Genomic DNA, 21,089 nt, shown 5'->3' with positions numbered 1-21,089 from the left:
TTTACATCTAAATAAATACAGGCCTAGACGAAACAATGTGCAGACCCAAAAGAGGAACCGGCGTCTCTCCTCTGGGCACGTCCAATTTATATTGCTCGATCCAGTCAAGCTGCAGGGTGCGATAAGACGACAGGGGACTGCCGAGTTGAAGCAGCGTGCAAGAGTCAATCTGCTCTGGTTTGCTGAAGACAAAGAAACTGTGGCAGAAGAATAAGAGATGAAATGATGACACCATCTGACAAGTTTAAAGGGGAGATGTCTTTCTGGTGAAATTGTTAACAACTTAAAGACATCCCAGATGTGACAAGACAAAAAGGTCCGAAGCTCTTGTTTTGTAACAGTGCTTTATATACAATCATCTTATTATATGTTGTTTAGAAAAAAATAATCTGACAAGTAACTTGTAACTATAGTTGTTCAATCAATGCAACAGAGTGAAAAATATAATAATTCTCCCTGAAAAGTGTAGCGGAATATAAGTGTGGGGGTGCCTCAAAGTTGTACTTCAGTACTGTGCTTGAATTAAAGTGGAAACTGACAAATTCTCTATCTAGAAAAAAAATGGTTTTGCTTGCAGCCAATCACCTCAAGCGTTCTTTGATTTAATGCAACATGTGACTGTCCCACATACACCCCATGCGATCTGTGGTGAGGAAGACGAGTGCAGCGTATTTGACCGAGTTGGAAGTTCAGCGAGCCGAGGTGCCACCAAAAAACAAAAAAGTTTGAAACCTGCATTTGTATATCGCTTTTCTAGTCGTTCGACCACTCAAACCACTTTCACACTGTGAGTCACGGTCACCCATTCAAACATTGTGGCCAAGGTTACTGTGCAAGGTGCCACCTGCTACTCAGCTTTTTAAAACACCTGCACTCATCCACACACCGACAGAACAGCCATCAGGATCAGGGGCAGTTTAGGGTTCTGTATCTTGCCCAAGGTTACTTCGACACATTGACAGGAGGAGTCTGGGATCGAACCGCCAACCTTTCCATTAGTAGACGGCCTGCTTTGCCTCTGAGTTACAACTGCCCAAGTACTCTCTTGATAACAGTATCACTTTAAAGGGTACTGTCATTTGTACTGGTACTGTAGTTTTTTACATTACTTTCCATCACTGCATTATCATACTTTGTGAGAGTGAATAGACACTATAAATACAGGCCAGAACATGACAATGGATGATTTCTGCTGGATAATGTTTAGTGTTGTCTTTACATTCGGTATGAAAACAGCCTTTCTATGGGTCACTATTTTGCGAGCTTGGAAATGCATCCAACCTTCATTCTTACAAAAATCAAAAGAAGAAATGTAAAACTTACTGTACTTTGTTTTTTACATAACATAACACTGAATCCTCTTTTGGGCCTCGTTTGAGCATCAGCCACAAAACGGGCCCCAAAACTCTTATCAGCTCCTCAGCCGGGTCCTGAGGCACCCATAACGTGTTAATCCCATCCTTCCATGAACACGCGGGTGCAGGGTCCTCTCAGTCACGACAAATTACCGTCTGCAGGCGGCTGACGCACGCCAGACTTCCACCAGGCTTAGCTCATCGCCAAACCTGGAGCCTCCTGAAGCCCCCAAACCTTCTCTTCCTGTCTGCCTTGCTCTGTGATTTGATTTTGATTCTTTAAAATTATGTTCACAAATCAATTTTTTCTGCTCTTTTGTTCCATTAAATCATAACTTTTACAGAGACTTTATCACAATTTAGCACTTAGGCATGTGTAATCACATACTGTACACTTCCTTCACTGAAACCTTTGAAACCTGAGCAAATTGGTTTGATTTCTTAAAAAAAGAAAATGGGTAGAAGGCAACGAGTAACTTCAGACTTGGCCCAAAAAAATAAGCAAAAAGTTAGTCAAAATTTCACAAGAAAATTTTCTAGAAATATGTGCACAAAAAGTAAAAAAAAACAAAACAAACAACAACAAACAAACAAGAAAATTACCCAAAAAAGTACTAAAAATATATATATTTTTATTTATTATTATACTTTTTCTGCATTATAATTTTAAATATTAAATCATTTCAATTATAAATATAGTTTTTGGGACATTTTTCCCTATTTTTTAATAGTATTCTAATAAATTTTTTTTTTTTTTTTTATCAAACTCACTCAACATTTTTAGCTCATTTTCCTAATTTCTTGCAATTTGTGGGACATGTCTTGAAACATTGGTTATTGCTATTTGTCCCCATTATTATCAAAATCCATGATTGGTCACGCCTGAAGGCGCCTGCCATAGTGAGATATACCTAGCGAGGTTTGACAGAGAACTTTATTTTAAAGCTAAAACTCTCCAGTGGTCTATCCATAGCATAGTTTATCAGCCGGGGTCAAGCAGGGATTTGGGCCGGGCGCTCGGGGAATGCACTTAGCCAAGGTGGCTGCTCTGCCTCTGTTAGCAGGCTCAGGGTGTGGGTCAAGATGGCCGGTATCCACCCGTCCAGCAGTCTGGACGTTCAGCCGCCACTTTTCTTGTCCAGGAGACGCTGCTGTATCCTCCCGTGAGAGCTTGGACTTCAAAATAGCACCTTATGTCAAAAGGGTGGCCGATAACGCAGCACAGACGTCTGTACGTGGTGTGGTTGAGGTGTGTGAGGAGTTGATGGAGAATGAATTGTGCAGGCAGTCACACATGATGGAGACACGACTGGGCTCATTAAATTCCACATAAACTTCGAGGCACATTTTTGGACTAAAACATATTCAGATTCATTAAGGTGTCACCCCTAATTCTAAAAATACATATTTTGTATGTCTTCTTAATTTGGGGGTGCAGAACTGTCCCTATGAAAGTGTATTAATCTCTTCCCTTTATGGCAAGCAAATTAACTGCTTTGATGAAATACAGATTTTTTTTTTTTTTCACGAATCTGCTTTAATTTGTGGTTTTACTGGTTTTGATCAGCTGGTCCTTTTGTTCTTTCTGTAACCTCTTGAAGGTCTGGATCTTAAGTTATCAGGTATGACTATGTATTTAAAATTGTGCTACAGATTTAAAATATGTAATTTTATTTTGAGCACTTTCTTGAGGTCATTTTGTTTGCTTTTTGTTTGTTTCTTTACTTATGTTTTTGCTTAATTTTTTTTTTTTTAGTTTTTACTAATTTCTTGCTGTGTCTTGTGTTTGTTTCTGAAATAAATCAAACCAACTCACTCAGGTTTCAAAGGGTTAAACATGTGCATTGAAATGACTTGCAACTATGTGAAGACAAAAGTACAGCTTTTTAGGGAAAATGTCCAAATATCAAGTCACACAATAAATCTGAAAGATTTTCAATGGACTTTCAGTTTGCTTGTGAAGACTTGTGACTCTTTTTAAAACCGCTCTGCAGATATTATCTGCAGTTTTACACGCTGTACTGAACACATCAGCTTTATGTATTATTTATTCAAATGTCTTTGACCAATGATCCTTGCAAAAGAAAAAAAGACAGAGAGAGAGCTGCATAGCATATAGTTAAACAACACAGTCTGGTGTGTGACACGTGGCTGGGGCAGTCAGCTCCATCAGTGCTTCTCTCTCAGGTAGGGCCTCAAAAAAGTGAAAACCCCTCCTCCTCCTCCTCCTCCTCCTCCTCCTCTTCTCCCAGCTCTGAAGGCCATTGTAATGGAAACCCTTGTCTGTCAGGCCCTTATATATTTAGGAAAAGCTATTATTGTTCTGTTCCCATGTTGCCTGCGTGCCCCAGGATGCGTTCCCCCGAACAAGGTCAAAATTCCTGTTTTGTCATCATTATTTTACCAGAGAATGGCCGACTCGCCCACAATGCTCTCTGTTCACTGGGGTTCCTGGTACTTGTTTGTCTTCCATGGATACAAATAGACCTGAAATGGAAGTCAGCCGACGCAAAGTGACGCCATTGTGGCGGAGAATAATTTGAGTTCAGTCTAACTCGGCTGGAAGTTCAGCTGAAGTCATACGCTATACATGCACCAAAGAACAAAAGAAAGCTCCCAGCAGTTAAGGCCCAGTGACGCAACCGTGATTTACAATAATTATGAATAATATTCCAGATGCCCGTAGGTTTTATAAGGAGGTGATTTCTGAGGCAATACTGCATTTTCAGTCACAAAAGACAAAATAGTACTTCATATAACACTCAGATGAACTCAAATGTGATCTCAGTTAAAACACTGTGCTCTGCTACCAGTATCACACATGTTGGGGCTTGATGTGTTCACACAGATGTTAATGGCCCTGGTTATATATAATACTGCTGAGTGTATAGTGATTTTTAAAATATTTTTACGTATTGTTTTGTAGTAATCTGATGGGCTGCAGTATATAATTGTTCCTGTTTTGTTATGGATTCCTACCAATAATTTGGTTTGGGTTTATTTTATAGGGTTGTGCTTAAGTTTTTTCATCATCAAGACCTGGAAACCCCCACTGATACCGATTCTCATCCCACGCCATCGACACAAAACACATCACATTAACATGAAGTCACCATTGTACATTTCTGCAAACTATAAATACGTTTAATGTGCATGTTTCATATGCATCATATCAATGTTTTAAAAGTGAAGATTTAGATTTAGCGCCCAAACATTGGTGTTTTTTGGTAACCTGTTTATGTGTTTTTTGTCAGCATTTGGCCTCCCAGATGTGGATGTTTCTTCGCAACCCACAGCAACACAAGCACAAAAAGCGGTTGTTTTTTTCACTGAGATATCTCAGTACAGACCTCAGACATTTCCTGCTTATATTTTGCAACCAAAAGCATATATTTCAAACAAAAACAGGATCTTTCCCCTTACCATACCAAGTGGTTTTGATGCTTAAACCTAACCACGCTTTAAAACCAATGCATTGTTGAAACGTCAAGTAGCAATGTATCCGCAACCTGCAGATGTGACATCCATGTTTTGCAGAAACAAATAATACAAAAACAAAAACAAACAAACAAATAAAAATCTGATGATTATGTTGAAGCCTCAACATCTGGTTCAATATGTTACACAAAAACACGTATTTTTGATTATTATTATTATCTGCACATAGCACATATTCTTTATACTTGAACATTTTCTTTGGTCAGTGTTTTGCACATTATATCTTCTTGTTTCAAACACTGCTCTTTATGTCTTAGAAAGAGATACATTTTACATTTAAAAAAATCATATTTTAAGTTTTTTGATATTTTATTCATGATTCTTGGTTTTTCTAGTAGTTTTCTTTCCTTTCATTTTCTTTACTATGTTTATTGCTATGCACCAAAACACAGAGCCAAATTCCTTTTATGTGAAAACCAACTTTGTATGATAAAAACTTGGTTTTGAATGCTATGTAACATTCTCTCTCCATATATAACAGCAAGGGATTTAAGTGAACTTTGAATCAAAACTTCTTTTGTATTTTCTGGCTAATAATACATATAATACGACCTCACAAAAGTTTAAAAAAGAACCTCTGGACTGGATGGTGTGTGAGGTTTGTGGGACCATTGAAGCTTGACGCTATGGGACAGCTGCTGTGTCCCCCTGTGGAGCAGGAGCCTATTTTAACAAGGCAGACCTATTGTCTTTTCCCAAGAATGACCAGAGAATGTGGCAACTTCTTGGGTCACATAGTCTCCACTTGTGTGTGTGGGTTGGTGATTGAGGTGAGGCGTGGGACATGGCTGCGTCCCTGTCACTCACATCAATATGGGAACACATGCCATCAGAGCTAATTACCTGCCTGGAGCCCTCTAATGCCCCATGACAAGGTAACCCACAGTGGGCTAACAGTAGTGCAGGGTGGCTGTGAGTGGGGAGGGAGTGTTGGACAGGACGGTGATGTGAACAGTGACATTTAAAGTCAACTGTCAGTGGAGATGGCTCCAGATGTCTTTTTTAACGTCAATGCACAGAAAAATAAACACAAACATTTCAGTGGGATCCAGAACAACAAACGTTCTCACAGGAGTAAAATGTTTAACATATGCAACAAACATAAAGCAGCTATAGTCAATTTGCTCTGCTCAGGAGCCACTTTTGTAATTTGACAGAGGGCCAGGGGCTAGTCACATGTTTCTAAGATTTTAGAAAGTTTCTTGGATTTTGGGACATTTCTAAGATTTTAGGACATTGTAGGACTTCAGGGGGTTTCTTGGGTTTTAAGACATTTCTGTGATTTTTGGAAAATTCTAGGATTTCTCTCTACTGGCACTTTTGTTAATAAACAATCTCTATTTCGATGGTCTTTTGTGCACTATAACACCTTATGTATATATATAAGTACATACACATTTCCCAGTCTGAATCAGCTTATTTGACTGTGACTTAGAGAACGGTTTGTGGGGGTCCCAAACAGCCACTCCTCGCCCGCTCTGTCTCTGTTTATTAGACCCCAAATTAGTGAAGAATTAATAAGTTTGCATGGTACCTCCAGCTTACCGCTGCAGACTGTTGCCGCGGGTGGCTAGCAGCAGCGCAAGGTCTAACCTTTGTAACAGCAGCAACAGAAAGTTTGCTGATCCTCCTGAAACTCAGCTCATATGCTCATCTGAACTACATCACCTCAGAGACGTTGACGTGATATGTATGAAATGGTTTGCAAAAGCATACATTGCCAACATTTTATTCTATAGCATTCTACTCGTGCTTTTCCAGACCTCATTGCCCAATTAGATACTGATAGATAGATTTAGACACTGTTTTCTCCTATTACACAACACTGATTGACCTGTTGGATCACAACATTATCTGCTTAATAATGCCAACAAATCTGTTAAAATCTACCCTTTTTTCAATCAGATCCACAGTAATTATTTCGTAGAATCATATTTTGACCTAATTTATATCTTGCCTAGCGGCTCATTAGATAAACAGTAGGCCTCCATATAGCATTTCCTTCACTCCAGTGTACGACTATGCTTCACTCTCATTGTCAGACCTCTGAGTGAAAGTATTATGTGTTGTGAACGTACAGTAATGCTTTAAGAATAAATCCATTGTGTTTTATTTCCTCTGGACCTGCTGTAAAACCCAACACTTTGTTTAAACTGCACTGCCTTTATCTTTTTTGTAAGTGTATGAGTGAAGCTGTCGCAGCTGGACTCCAGCAGCACGGTGAGATAATTATGATAAGACGTGGCCGAGTTGTTCTACGAACAAACATGGCCACCAAGGCCAGAGGAAGGGAGGGACAATGGAGGCGAATTACTGGAGACTGGAGGTGTTGGCAGCCTGCTGTTACAGTTGAACTCTGACCTTTATGTTATTAAAATAACAGTTGTGAATGAAAATCTGTTTCTTTATTGCCTACATATCTGCTGCAAGTAGTTCTTGTATCCAATAAAAACCATCAGCATAACCATGAGATACAATATAGATATGACTTAATATTTTGCTCTGTAGTAACTGGACTATGGAGCATTGGTGCCCCGCCAGTTTGTAGTCTTTTTGTAGTGTGAGGCTATGGCACTTCATTTATTGGTCATTTTTAGATCTAAATATAGACACAGTGAGGCCAAACAACACTGATCCAAGAATAGAGACGCCTGTTATTTTCATGAGGAAATTAATCATGCACCTTTATAAAATAAATTTAGGTTCTAAAAAATGAATGCAAAGAGACACAAAAATACCACAAAGAGATGCAAAAGGACAGCAAAGAGACACAAATTAACTCAAAAATGAGCAAAACAACCACAAAGAGACACAAAGTACCCACAAAAAGACACCAAGCAACCCCAAGGACACCCAAAATGACCAGAGACTTTTGCATATCGCCTACTTATCCGTCCATGAATCAAGTGTTCTGTTCCGTCTGTTCCTTTTTAATAATTTAATAAATATCATCATAACATGCTGACAAAAAAATATGCTCATGCGTTTCTAATCTTATTTATACACTAAATTTGAAAATTAGAAATAGTCCCTCTGATTAGAATAAAGTGAATATGCTTTTCATCTCTATCTTTTCGTTCCTAGATATAGAATAAAATGGAAATCATTTTTATTAATCCCGTGAGGGAAATTGGCTCAGAAAGGTGTTCAATTACACCTCTCGTATGTGATGACACATTTAATGTCAAGAGGAAGTGACAAATTGATTTAGTTACGTTTAATCTCTTTTCTGTCCAATTTGGCAAAATTCTAGTCTCACATTTTAAACCCAATATTTTCTATTGACAATTAACCACTATCATAAAGATATATTTTGACGAGTCTGTCAGTTGATGGAGGCTAAATGAGGACATATGCAGTGCTTTAAAAAAAAAAAAAGTCATACAAAATGACATCGTTGTCTACTCTATTTAGTTTTTGTTTATTACATTTTTTACTCTATTAGCATTAAGATTGTGGCTTTTTTTAAAAAAACTAATAACAATGTACTTCGGCAAAGACAGTTACGTAACCACTTACTACTGAGCTATTTGCAAAGGCAAAAGTTATAGAGCTTCAACCACAAGCAGAAAATGAGATCGCCACTTTAAATTTACTCCCCTGGAGTGTAAAAACCTAAAACCTCTTTGTATTGTTATGATCCAATGAATGATTCAGCCTCACATTTTTTAAATAATGAAAAATCCTTCAGTGAATCGATCAAAATGAAATTGAGTTGACCCCCAGGCTGGGGTCAGGAGACCCAAATGTCGCATTCGCCAAACTTAAGCAGCCGCTGTTTCTGGGGGAGGGACGGAGGAACTCGTGTCCCCTGATGGCTCACTCGAGGGTGACGGTTTGGAAAGTCCACTTTGACCTTTGACGTCGGGGCTTCAGGAGTGGACAGTCTCCAACCCCCCCACCACCCACCCTTTCAGAGGCTTGTCTCTGGCTGTTTGACCTTTCAAATGACCTCTGGACACTGTCCATGTCAGTCATGTTTTAGCTGTTGGGCTTTTAAGAGCAGACAGATCTGCAGCTAAATACCATCATCAGGTTTATCGTGGTTCAAACAAAAGACAAAGAGCCTGCACAGATTAGTTTTCTTTGTTTGATGCCGAGGTGCAGCTGCTCTCCGGTCATCGCAGAAGATTACAAGGGTGTCCATTAAAATGTAGGAGACAATGTCGAAAACACACAAAAATTGTGAATGCACCTAAAGCCTTGTCTCATGTTCTATGTTGCTAAGCAGCAAAAAGCGGGACAAAATTGTCAGTTGTACCAGTGTTTATGTTTGTTCCCAGAATTTAAAAAAGCACTTTAAAATCTATATCCTACATTGGCTTTATAATTATTTAGTTGTTCCCAACCCCGAGGTCAGGACCCTCCAAAGGGTCCCAAGAAAAAACTCAGGGATAACAGTTTGATTAAGATTGGGAAAGAAAATCCTCTTTTTTCAAACAAATTGTGTATATTTTTTAAACTTAATCCCCTCACTGATTTTTCAGGCCTAAAAAAAAAATCCTAAAAACAACTAAACAAACAGTGGTTTCTGTGCTCACAGGTCATGTCCCTTCTAAAGCCATTTTCTGTGACAAAGGGGGATCTATAAGTAAACACTGCTTTGTTTAAAGAGGTCACAAAACTCAAAAGTGTGCATGGGACTACATTATATTTTACAGAGCCACAGCGCCCTCTGAAGCCTAATCCCAGTATGGCGTTTAACACTGAGGGTGCATTAAAAGGTGCATGTAATGCTTTAACTGACTATGTAAATGAAAACAGGAAAGTTTCATCTTTGACTTTATCTATTTTTCATGTTAAAACATGATTCATGCCTTATCTCTGTCTTTGTCGCAGCACAACATAAAATGTTTACTTGGTCTCATATTTGGGCACACAATCTAATGAGCAGACACTCGCTTTGAGATGGATGATGTAAATAATTCGAGTAACAGATCATGTGTGACATCTCAGCTGTTCTCACGTTTTGCCCAACACAAACAAGTGCTAAAAATGTATTATAAAAATGTATTATTTAGAAATCTGCACTGTTGATTATATTTTCCCAAAATTCAGGGTTTCCACACATTTATATGGCAACATTTTCTTTCTTCTTCTATCACTTCTTGATGTCTTTTCAAAGATCAATAATTCTTGAATCTTACACTGCACTTGCTTTTAAAAATTAACCACCATTTTTATATTTTTCTTTTGTGTTGTATTTTTTTTTAAAAAATATATATTTTTCTAATTATCTTAACAGTTCATTCCTGTTTTATTGTGAATTTCTGTGTAAAGCACTTTTTAATTGATTTATTTAATTGATTGAAGTGCTAAACAAATAAACTTCATTATTATACGTTTTTTCTTGCCCCACTCGCCAGCCGTTGTTCCAACATATCAGATTCAAACTATATTCAAACATGATTTCAGATAGCGGGCGTACATGAAGACAGAGGAAACACCAGAACATGAAGAAGGTACCTGATGGTTAAAAAAATGCTGACGCATATCAAAGCTACATCAACACCTTTACAGACCAATACATTTGCCAGTATTTTACATCATGTGGGAGATTCTCCACAGTAGATTACTGTAACAATTTAACTACACACAACAAAATTCCATGTCTTTTAAAAAACTTTCTATCATTATGACTAATTCCATGAATTTTCAAGGCCTAGAAAATGTGATTGTGAAATTCCAAGACTTTTCCAGGTTTTGGATGACCATGGGAACCCTGTTACCGTGGCCCTGAGGCCACAATTCAGAAAAGTTAGTGTTTTCTGAAATGTTGAAGTGTTTTGACCCTCAGGGACACCGTACCGTGCTCATAATGTCAGTGCATTTAAACAATTTGAAAAGTAGCTACACTCAAGCCAATAAGTTAGTGAAGCATTAGGTTAGTGACCATTAGTCTCAACACTTCTGTATATCATTTTCATATTCTGCAAGTTGATCCTTATTGTTGACACAATTAAAACAGGTCAAACTACATGAATGCAGGCAGATTAAGTAGAGACTAACGTTTTTAATGTGTGCATTAATCATCATAGAAGACAATGCTTCCTGGAGAAGAGAGCACATTTTTTAATAAGTGGAGAAGAATCAAACAAAATATTTTTAATGCGCAGACATATATTTTACATATTTTTCTGTCTCATGTAAAAGGTGGATATGCCATTGCATTATGACGACACAAATTACAGTGAAACCCCATTACTGGACACACACGGGAAGAAAAAAAAGACATGGAAACTGTACACTATATTCATTTTTTTTAATCTTCAGAAATGACAATTGCTAGATTTTAAAGTTATTCGCTTTTTAACATCTATATTGTACAAAAGAGTTTGATTACAAATGATAAATCAGTTCAAAGCTCTGATCTCAACAGAGCAGATTTTCATGAATCTTTTTGACAACCTTTGTCAGGAGGTTCTTGCCTGGACTGAACGACGCCACAATCTCTTCAACCTGTTGGATCCTACAAATACATGAGAATATTGAATATTACTGATTGTCAGCAGATTGCTAAATGTTGCATAAATCTTGACAATATCACTGTGCCAACTTGACACATTGTTGAAGAGCTCAAGATGCATTTCTCTCAAGAGAAGAAAATACTACCTTGCTTATTTGAAAATGTCCTAAGATCAGTGTCAAACTTACGTTGTGTTCCCGATCATGTTTCTGAAGCTCTGCACTTGAAGGACATAGAGTTGGTTGATCAAAGTGACGGAAAAGATCACCTCAAACTTGGAGAATGCCTTAAGACTGCTGAAGATGATGTGCACCCTAGAAGAGGAGAAGGATCATTTTTAATGTAGTAGTCTTTGATAAGATCTGTTTTTCAATTGAGGTTTTACAGATTTGATATCTTCAATGAATAAGTCAATATTTGAATGGAATAATTCAATGTCCACCTTCTTTGAGGCCAAAGTATCCCTAAAATCATATATTAGTGGCTTTTAATTTATAGCAGAGTTTGAAGCCACTTGGTCTGCTTCATAATTTTAAATTTTAATAATGGCTAATGTAATTATACAGTTACATTAAGAATGTGACAAATATTTAAAGTATCTTTCATAGGTCTTAATCTATTTTAGTTCTTACTGAGAGTCCAGACAGCTGATGTTGAGAATATCGAGCCTCAGACTGCCCCACATTTCCAGCAGACGTAACTCCTCTCCCAGCAGACGACAGCGACTCACCACCAGGCCCACGTCATGGAGCAGCTGCATGCAACAGGAGACAAAATACCTCAGCTGAAAGTTTCAGTCTAACTGTGATAATGATAGTGGATGGTGGAAAAAAACAAATTTGCACGATATGAAAAGATATAGAAATATGAGCTCAGTATTGGCTATTTGCATCCTCAGAGTACAATATCGATAGATACCATACCTGGAATGAGTAACTTCAATATCATTCAAACTGGGTGCTATTTCCCCATGTTTTTGGGTCTAAGGGACTAATGGGATCAACAATTTTTAAAAACTGGTCTTACATAGAGCGAGAGCGCTGCAACTGGCAACTTTAAAAGAGGCTGCAACATAACCACTCTGGGAATTGTGCACCGTCAGTTTACATCCAAAGTGCTTGTTTTTGCCACTGACAGGCTCAGACTGTTGTTTAAAGTGTCTGACAACATTACAGAGGATCATACAGATCCTCCTCCTGCTGGAACCAGCAGCCACACTTAATACTGAATCACTTTAAGCCCAGACACATTAAACCGACATCAAAGAACTAGAGGTGACAAAGGCCGACCGTTTTTGTTACCTGTGACTCAGCCAAAAAGTCGCACTTAGCACAAAGACTACAAATTCAACAAGCTCAATCAACCAAAAAAATAGCTGACAAGGTCTGACTAGTGGTAATGATGCAGGACACACTGCCAAAACTTAGGGCGACAGACGCTCACAGAGGAGTTACTGATGGCAAACCATTGGCTTGGTGTGTCAGGGCTCTTTAAAGAACTTTTAACAAGTCTGACCATTTACAAAATAAGCCAATAACATGTTGCTGCCTGTGTCCAGCTGTAAAAGAAAAAAATCATTTTTTCACCCACCTTTGGAACATATCTGCTTGTTGGATACTTCTCCACCCAGCCTGTTTCTCCCTCGATGTAGTGAGAGAGCAGTTTGTGAACGAGGCAGGCGTGGCCTCGCGACTTCTCATCTAGACAGACCGTGAAATATTTGTTGTTGTTTAAACAAATGACCAGTAACGAGAATGTGCCCCGTGTTCAAACAACAATGGCAATCTAAATGTACCCTTATTATAAAAACCACAGTTACTGACTACTACCAAAGATTTAAGTAATATTAATTTGACACCTAAGGTACACAGACAGCAGAGATGAGAGACAGACATGAATTGAGAACCCCAAAAATGAAATGCATCACAGATTCTGACAGTTTATAGCAAATAATCACTCATCACAACATATAACTTTCTGTATTTTTTCTCACCATTAAGTTGGCGTTTGAATGAGATGTGTGATATTTTCCTCTCAGACTGATTATCAGCATCATTTCCTTCAAAAACAATAAAAAGGGAAACTATTATTCATGAGAAAACCATGGTGTGTAAATAAAGAAGAGAAGAAAAAAGAACTTGAGCTTTGCTGTAATAGGACACAAATCAGTCTGCAAAATCTCAGGTCACTGCAAAAAAAACCTCACCACTGGATTTTTCATACACCAACTGTAGATGTAGGGTCTCATGGAGGGAAGTGTAGAGGGTGCAATTATCTGTCTTCTCTCCAAATTTCCATTCATTCACCCTGAGGTAAGAAATGTACAAAAGGTTTTTACAGGCTTCCAACACATTTTCCTGGACAAAATTTCTCTTGCATAGCCCATGATAAAATTCCCATGACCATTCACGATGTATGAAGTGAACATCACTCAATCTCAAAAGTGCAGTACAATTTAAAAGTAGCAGTAGGGCATTGGTACGGAAACTTCTGGATTCACGGCTTAACATGTTGGATCACACTGTCATAACATAATTTTCGTTACTCAACTACATCAGAGTCAGACTGTATTCAAACATACTCTGCTGGCATGCAGAGACAATAACAGAGAAAACAGACTTTAAAATGGTAAAATATAAGTGGTTCAAGGTTCAGCTTAAGCAGCTCTTTGTAAATAAGCTTATACGTGTTCTAAAAGCAAGGCTTAAGATCTGAAAACCTTAAAATCAGAAACTGACATGTGCAGCATGGTGATGTGGCTCTCAAGGCTCGTCGTCTCAGATATCAGCCTGCTCAGTTTATTTGCATTCTGCTTCTTCTGCAACTCCAGTTCGGTTATTTGTCTGCAGTAGGAACAAAGAACACAATGAGAAACTAAGAAAAAACCTTCTTTATTTATAGTAGTCCATCGTGAGAAGGATGCTTATTAATATACTCAACTCACCGCTCATTATCCGCCAAAGTCTCACTGACTTTGTGCATTTCTGGAAAACAAAAAAACAAAACAATATTTAATTTAGGCACCTAAAAAAAAAAATGAACAACCAAACAAATTAATAAATAGTTGAATAAGAAAATGATTCTGCAAGCAGGGCACCTACAGTTTAAGTCAACAGAGATTTAGGACTTTCTAAGACTTTTTTCGTGCCACTCGAAATGAAATTTAAGACCAATTTTACAAAAACTAAAATAAAAAAATGACTAAATACACAAACAAAAACACAAAATGACATATATTACTAAAGTTATGGAAGAATTTTGCCAAAAACATGATTTTCTGGTGACATTAATGTGAGAAGCATTCTGTAAATTATTATTTTACAAATTATAAAATCCCACATCCCATGTCTTTGCATTTTTGAGACTTTTGAAATATTGATTTAAGACATTTTAATACCAATTAAGGCATGAATTTTAGATTAATAAATTCAACTGCCTTTTAAGATTTCTTAAGGATCTGCAGCAACCCTGTACACATTACCTTCCTGAAGTGATTTCAGACTTGGTTTGTCTTCGAGGCCTTTTTCGTCAACTGCAGCGAGTTCTAAAAGAAGGGAAAACAGCGTTACAGCTTTTTCACTTCCGCTCTGCACCGTCCCTTTATCAGCACGTCCACACTAGCACAGCCTCTTTTTGTACTTTTGAATAATTTGTCCATTTATACATATACGGTGACATTGTAAACTGGACAGCCATGAGACATTTTCCCACAGTAGGCATACCTGTTTCTACTTCATGAATACACTCGCCCAGACGTTTTATCATCTCATCTGCTTCCTCAATCGTTCCTCCCAACCTCTGTTGCTCCTCCTGAAAAGATGAAAAACATCACTTGCCTTCCATGTTCCCAAAAAAATCCCTCCATGTTGTTATTGTGTATTTCTGGGTGAAGGCTCTTACCAGATTAGCCTGCACAAGATCTGAGTACAGGACCTCCTTCATTTCATGTGACTGCACTTTGCTCATCTTTCTGAAAAGGTTATTCCTCTCTTTTAGTTTTGCACCAAAAGATTTTAGCTGTGAATTCAAACAAACACAATGGGGAGGTTAAGAATAAAATCTTTTGCCCAATTAATACCCTTTTCTACTGCTACATCTACGTATACACAGCAAAAGGCATCAGCCCAATCCAAAACATGATTCCCACATCTTTTAAACAAAATAACAAATATACTCCCTTTCACACTGTTCATGTGACACTGTAAACACGAACACAGTCATAGCAACAAAGGGGGAAACAAAATGCAGTTTGAAAAACACAGTAATCATCTAATACCTCTTTCTCTGAAGAATTTCTCACTTCTTCCCACAAAGGTCTGTTAACATCTTTCAGCGGTTTGTCAAGGTCCCGCATTCGCTCCTTCAACCTGAGAAAATGACAAAAGATTCCTGCGTTTGAGCTTCAGTTAACTAAAAGTTAACTCAAAACACTTTATTTAAACTTCTTAAAACAGTGTCTAAGTCGCTTCAGAAGTCACGTGGAAACAGACAACTTTACAGTTTTTCTCCCCCTAGTGTTTCAAAGCGGTATTATTGTTGCCTCCACCTAACCTGCACAAGGCTGCTGTCGCCCGATTGGCTTCTTGGCAAAAAACAGTAAGGACAGAAAATGTTTAAAGGTTGAAAACAGGCAATTCATTTATTTCATTAACTGATAAATGTTATTAACATTTGTTTATTCGCTGGCCCCTGGCCCCCTGTCATTTTGCAAAAGTTGCTCCTGGAGTAAAGCAACTTGAGTATCACTATTGTATGGCCATGACATTGTGCAATGCACATTTACTTCATAATGACAAGTTACAGCAAAAAACATGTCTAATTTCACTTTAAAGGGACCATGCCTCATATGAAACATAAACACTTCTTGTGGAAAAAAAAAAACAAAAAACAAAAACCCAACACGAATTCATACAGCTAAATGTGAAGGTCTACTATATGTAACAATCTGAGGCATACATACCCCTCCACCTTTTCTGTGAGGTTCAGGACGTTTTGTTCATATACCATCTGCTTAGGACGGCTAATGTGCCTGTTTCTCAATAAATCCATTGGTGTGCAATCTGTGTCTGACAAAAGCTGCAAAAACAGAGTAAAATCTCACATCATTACATTTGACAATATATCACCATTATATATATACACATATATACAGTGTATATTTATTTATAAATGAAGATGAACCTACTCTGCCAGGAAGCACACTTTGCCGAGGATTGTGGATGACAAAGTCTATGTTGAAGAGTTTAAAGAACTCCAACACTGTAATGGTGCCATCATCAAGTTTCTGTAATCAAAGCATTGAATATAATTATTGACTAACAAGAAAAAATATTTCCCAGGTTCCCAAAGATTTATTTATAAAATACGTCAGCAATATACCCGATGTACGTCACAGGTGTAGTCTTCAAGCTGGGATTCAAACAGGCTTTGTTTGAAAGCTGGGGGGAAAAAGAGGTTTGAATGAAAGTCTAGGGAAGCACAATAACATCAGGTAAGCATCGTCAAATAATAATGACACTCATGTGAATCCACAATAACTTACTTGATTCAAATGTAGCTTCACATCTGATGGTGGCAGTGTGACTGCTGTTGGAGTAATCTGTGGTCTGTGTCGTCATGTGTGGAGCTGTAGTGATGTTACTGTCACACTCCACAATGTCAGACAGTAATCCCTGGCAACAAATAAAATAAAGAAGGACAATCAAAAACAAATGAAGATTCTTTATGACAATAAACTATAATATACAGGTATACATAATGTTCTCATATCAAAGTCAGTATTCAAAATACTTAAATGAAGAGAGGCAAGTTACTATTATATACTGCATCATGCATTTTCAGAGCTCTGATCCTATGTGAACAAAAGTCGTGTCATACTCAACCTGCCAATCTGTTGCTACAAGTTTCACTTTTGAATACAAATCCTGTTTTCATTCACTAATCAGTTCAAATTACATCTACTATTTTGTTGTGCCCGACAACAATGGTATGTTTCAGTCTACCATTAACAAAGAAAAAAGATGGATATAAAAAACACAGTTCCCACACATTTTCACCCATGAATTTTCAAACAAGTGCATCAGTGACCCAAGACTGGATATTACTTATTCAGGCATCTATTCATGTATCACAATAATAATAATAAACAGTCTATAATTTAAACTACTCCAAAGCATTAAGAGTAAGAATTTACAGCATGTCTATGGTAAATAAAGCCCTCATCCATTATTTGACAAATCGCAGTTCTCTAATTTGACCTACCGTTTCACTGTCGGTGGCTGTGTCGGCGGACGTTTTCATTCTTTTCCCATCCTCGATATTATTTTCATCCTCTGGCAAAGGTCTCTTGTTTGCCTGAATAGCACTAATAAAGTCCTGCTGAAATATATCTTCCTCTAAATGCTCCTTCACGTTCAACTCCTGAGAAGCACTCCCTTCTTCAGTGGCTTTCTGTGGACTCACTATGTCCAGCGTCTCCGACATGTCTTCATAGCTGCCGAGTTCTTCATCGTAAATATCGCTCACATCATCGTCAAGGTTGCTGAGGTGACTGGTAACATTGACAGTGACTGTCTTAGTGGGTTCCCCCACAGAATTCACCTTCTTTGGATCTTCCGGCTTGCTTCTTTGGGGGAGTTTAGCCTTAAAGCTTCCCATTGAGAGTCTGGACATAAGTTGTTTAGTCTTCAGCTTAAAAGGAGATGTTGAAGTAGAGGTTTGTTCTCCTTGCATAAGACCCTGAGCTTGTGCATTCAGAATGTTTTCCAAACCCATTGTGGATTGAGGCTCTGTTACAGGTAGGGATTTGGTCTTGTCGTTGGAGTTTTTGTCTATGTCATGTTCTGGCTGAGGGAAAGACGCTGAGCAGCTGTCCATGGCATTATCATCAGGAGCTGTATTAATCATGTGGCTCAGTCGCCTTAATTTTGACTGAAGATCAGCTAAACTCTTTCGTCTAGACTTCTGTGAAGGTGCTGCATCAACATCATGGTCAACAACGCTGGATGGACTTTCAATCTGACGTGGTGAAGTTTGATCTCTCGGTTCAGGTTCCTTCCTGGTGTCATTTGAGTCAAGAGAATCGGGAAGGTTTGTGATTTCCACACCATCGTGGACAGATGATCCAAGTGCCTCATTTCTCGCTTGTGAGATCACTTCTGTTTTCCTCAAATGGTCTGATCTGGGGTGTAAGTCCTGTGTGGAAGAAAGATATTGAGGCGATTCGTTTGTGTATGTTGGTCCTAAAATGAGGCCTGTTTGAGCTGCAGTCATATCCATGCTTACATCGTCCTCTGGACTGTCTGTCATGGTTTTATGCTCTGGCTTTTCCAGGACAGCTGAGATTAAACCTGGAGTTTCTTTTTCAGTATCCACATCAGGCTTCTGTGCTGGAATTTGGTCCAGGATGCCATTTGCGTCAACAGTTTCTTGAGGAGGCGGTGCAGCAGGAGCCACTGCTCTGGCAATCCCAGGATTAACCCAGGGGCCACTTGTCCGAGACAAGGAGTTTTTTAATCCTTGATCCAAAGCATGTGCTGATGAAGACTGGCTTCTATGCGGACGACGTGTCTTCTTTGCAGATAGAGGAAAACCCATATTTTCATGGGTGGATAAAATGTTAGAATCTTGGTGCGGAAGAAGCGAATCTGCTGAGTCAGTGGCAATATTTACAGTGAGGCATTGGGTCACTTCCATGGCTACATCATCTGCAGGAAACCTCATTGATGTTTCCCCACAAGCAGGTATAAAGCCCACATTTTGATGTGACTGTGGTTCAACATCCGTAGCAATGATTGCAGTGTGACTTCTTGTCACGTCCATAGCTGCATCAGTTGCACTGAACCTCATTGTTTTCTCACCACAAGCAGGTAATAAGTCCACATTTTGGTGTGACGGCAGTTGGAAATCTGTGGCAATGATTGCAGTGTGACTTCTTGTCACGTCCATAGCTGCATCATTGGAAGTAAACCTTACTGTTTTCTCTCCGCAAGCAGGTAAAAACTCCAAATTTTGGTGTGTCTGTGGTTCGATGTCGGTGGCAATGTTTACAGTGTGGCTTCTTGTCTCATCCATGGCTGCATCGTTTGCAGTGAATCTCACTGTTCTCTCTCCACAAGCAGGAAAAACATCTGCATTTTGGTGTGACTGCAATGGTAACTCAGTGGCGATGTTAACAGTGTGACTTCTGGTCACATCCATACAGGCATCATCAGCAGTAAACCTCACAGTTTTCTCTCTGCAGTCGTCATCAGCGTCATACTTGATCTGAGGGAGACAGTCATAGAAAATATATCAACTTTTATGAGACACTATGTTAGCATTATTATTTCATAATTTAAACATTTTATCATTTCACTGCCAGTATCCATAAAAAGTTTGCTACCCCTTTCTAAAGCAAAGAAACTGGTACAATCACAGTGGCTCTTTATATGTTAACAAATGTACTTATTTAGGAGATGTGAATCAATATTACTTAGAGTCGGGTTATGTTAAAAAATAACCACACTGTACATTGACACAATATTTAAAGATGTCATCACTGTTTGAGCATAGACTGTATAATGGACAGCTCTCCAAAACTGAGGCCAAAACATTTCGATACTGGATGCAGTTTAGGTCATACAATCGTCCCCCTCAGTGTTTGCAGATGGGACATGGGCCAAACTAAAAATGTCATGGCACGTGTTAAATTAATTTCTTCCCAGGGTTGGTTTCTGTGATTTTAGGTAGTTCTTATCGCTTTGCTGTGTGGTCAAGTGTGTTTCTTGGTGACTTTGGTTTTAATTAGTTATTTGACACTATGAAAAAGGGCGCTGATGTCATGATTGACAGCTGTGCGTGCCAATCGGTGTGCCCGTGATAAATGATGCTGCTTGCAATTGGTCTGGTGGGTGTATGGGTGAGAACTCAACACCGCAGAGAGCGCTACTGCACAGACACTGGATCCAAATGATTTTACCACTGAAAAATGGTGACGGCCGTATCATGAATATTTCTGCTTCATTTTTGTTCATCAAATCCAACTTGACAGAAATATTTCGGAGTTCAATACAGCCCTACATTACACAAATTATTCATAAGTTCTTACTGCAACAAAAATGATTAGTGTAGCCTCAATGACAGTCAGGGCAAGCAGGCGGTGTAGTGATTCGTTTAGAAAACTAATATGTAAAGGATCAAAGTACGCAAAGGTTTAAGCTCACCTGATGTCTTTGCCCCTTTGTCTTTACAGATGCCATCACTAAGGTTTCCAAACCTAAATGTGGAGATGGGATACAAAGAAATTCAAACATATAGAAAAACAGCTATCAGAGCCAAATTCCAATATTTAAACATTTAACTGAATTACATTCAGTATGTGTTCTTTGTTGGCTTGTTCTCACAGGTTTAACTCTAGATATTTGGTCTTCAAAACATTTGATGGTTTGGTGTTTCTGTACCTTTATGATTAGACGATCCTAGTGCTCCATTGCGCTGCTGTTGTGAAGTCATCTCTGCGTTCTTTAAACCAACACTTTGGGGATACATGTCTTGTGAGGGGAAAAGACAATGAAGATTATCTGTGACTCCTAAAATGCGGCCTGTGTGAGCTTCAGTCATGTCCATGCCTACATCATCTTCTAGACAGACTGAACTTCCATTCAAAGAGTTTCCAATGTTAGAGGTTTGTGCAGCTGCAAGCGTGATTCCTGCAGTCACCGGAGCAACACTGAGGCCACTTGTTTTGAGATGCTCGTGTTAAATCGTGGATCCAAACTATGTGCCGATGA

General features: G+C 38.5%; 1 protein-coding gene across 1 annotated transcript; it reads right to left on the bottom strand.

Moving 5' to 3' along the window:
• Positions 1–10,943: 10,943 nt before the first annotated feature.
• LOC121955937 (kinetochore scaffold 1-like) lies at positions 10,944–21,030 on the bottom strand. Its single transcript, XM_042504029.1, has 19 exons — positions 20,760–21,030; positions 20,523–20,575; positions 17,581–19,584; positions 16,862–16,991; positions 16,699–16,757; positions 16,505–16,603; positions 16,280–16,395; positions 15,596–15,686; positions 15,220–15,336; positions 15,042–15,129; positions 14,801–14,863; positions 14,264–14,303; positions 14,058–14,162; positions 13,526–13,626; positions 13,313–13,378; positions 12,910–13,019; positions 11,952–12,073; positions 11,508–11,633; positions 10,944–11,322 (listed from the first exon to the last, which is right to left on the bottom strand). The coding sequence occupies exons 1-19, from the start codon at positions 20,923–20,925 to the stop codon at positions 11,226–11,228; spliced, it is 3,753 nt and encodes a 1,250-aa protein (XP_042359963.1). The 5' UTR covers positions 20,926–21,030; the 3' UTR covers positions 10,944–11,225.
• Between the last annotated feature and the right edge of the window lie 59 nt (positions 21,031–21,089).

Source organism: Plectropomus leopardus, chromosome 16 (assembly GCF_008729295.1).
Source record: "Plectropomus leopardus isolate mb chromosome 16, YSFRI_Pleo_2.0, whole genome shotgun sequence".
Lineage (NCBI taxonomy): Eukaryota > Metazoa > Chordata > Actinopteri > Perciformes > Serranidae > Plectropomus > Plectropomus leopardus.
This window is presented reverse-complemented; position numbering and strand designations above follow the sequence as displayed.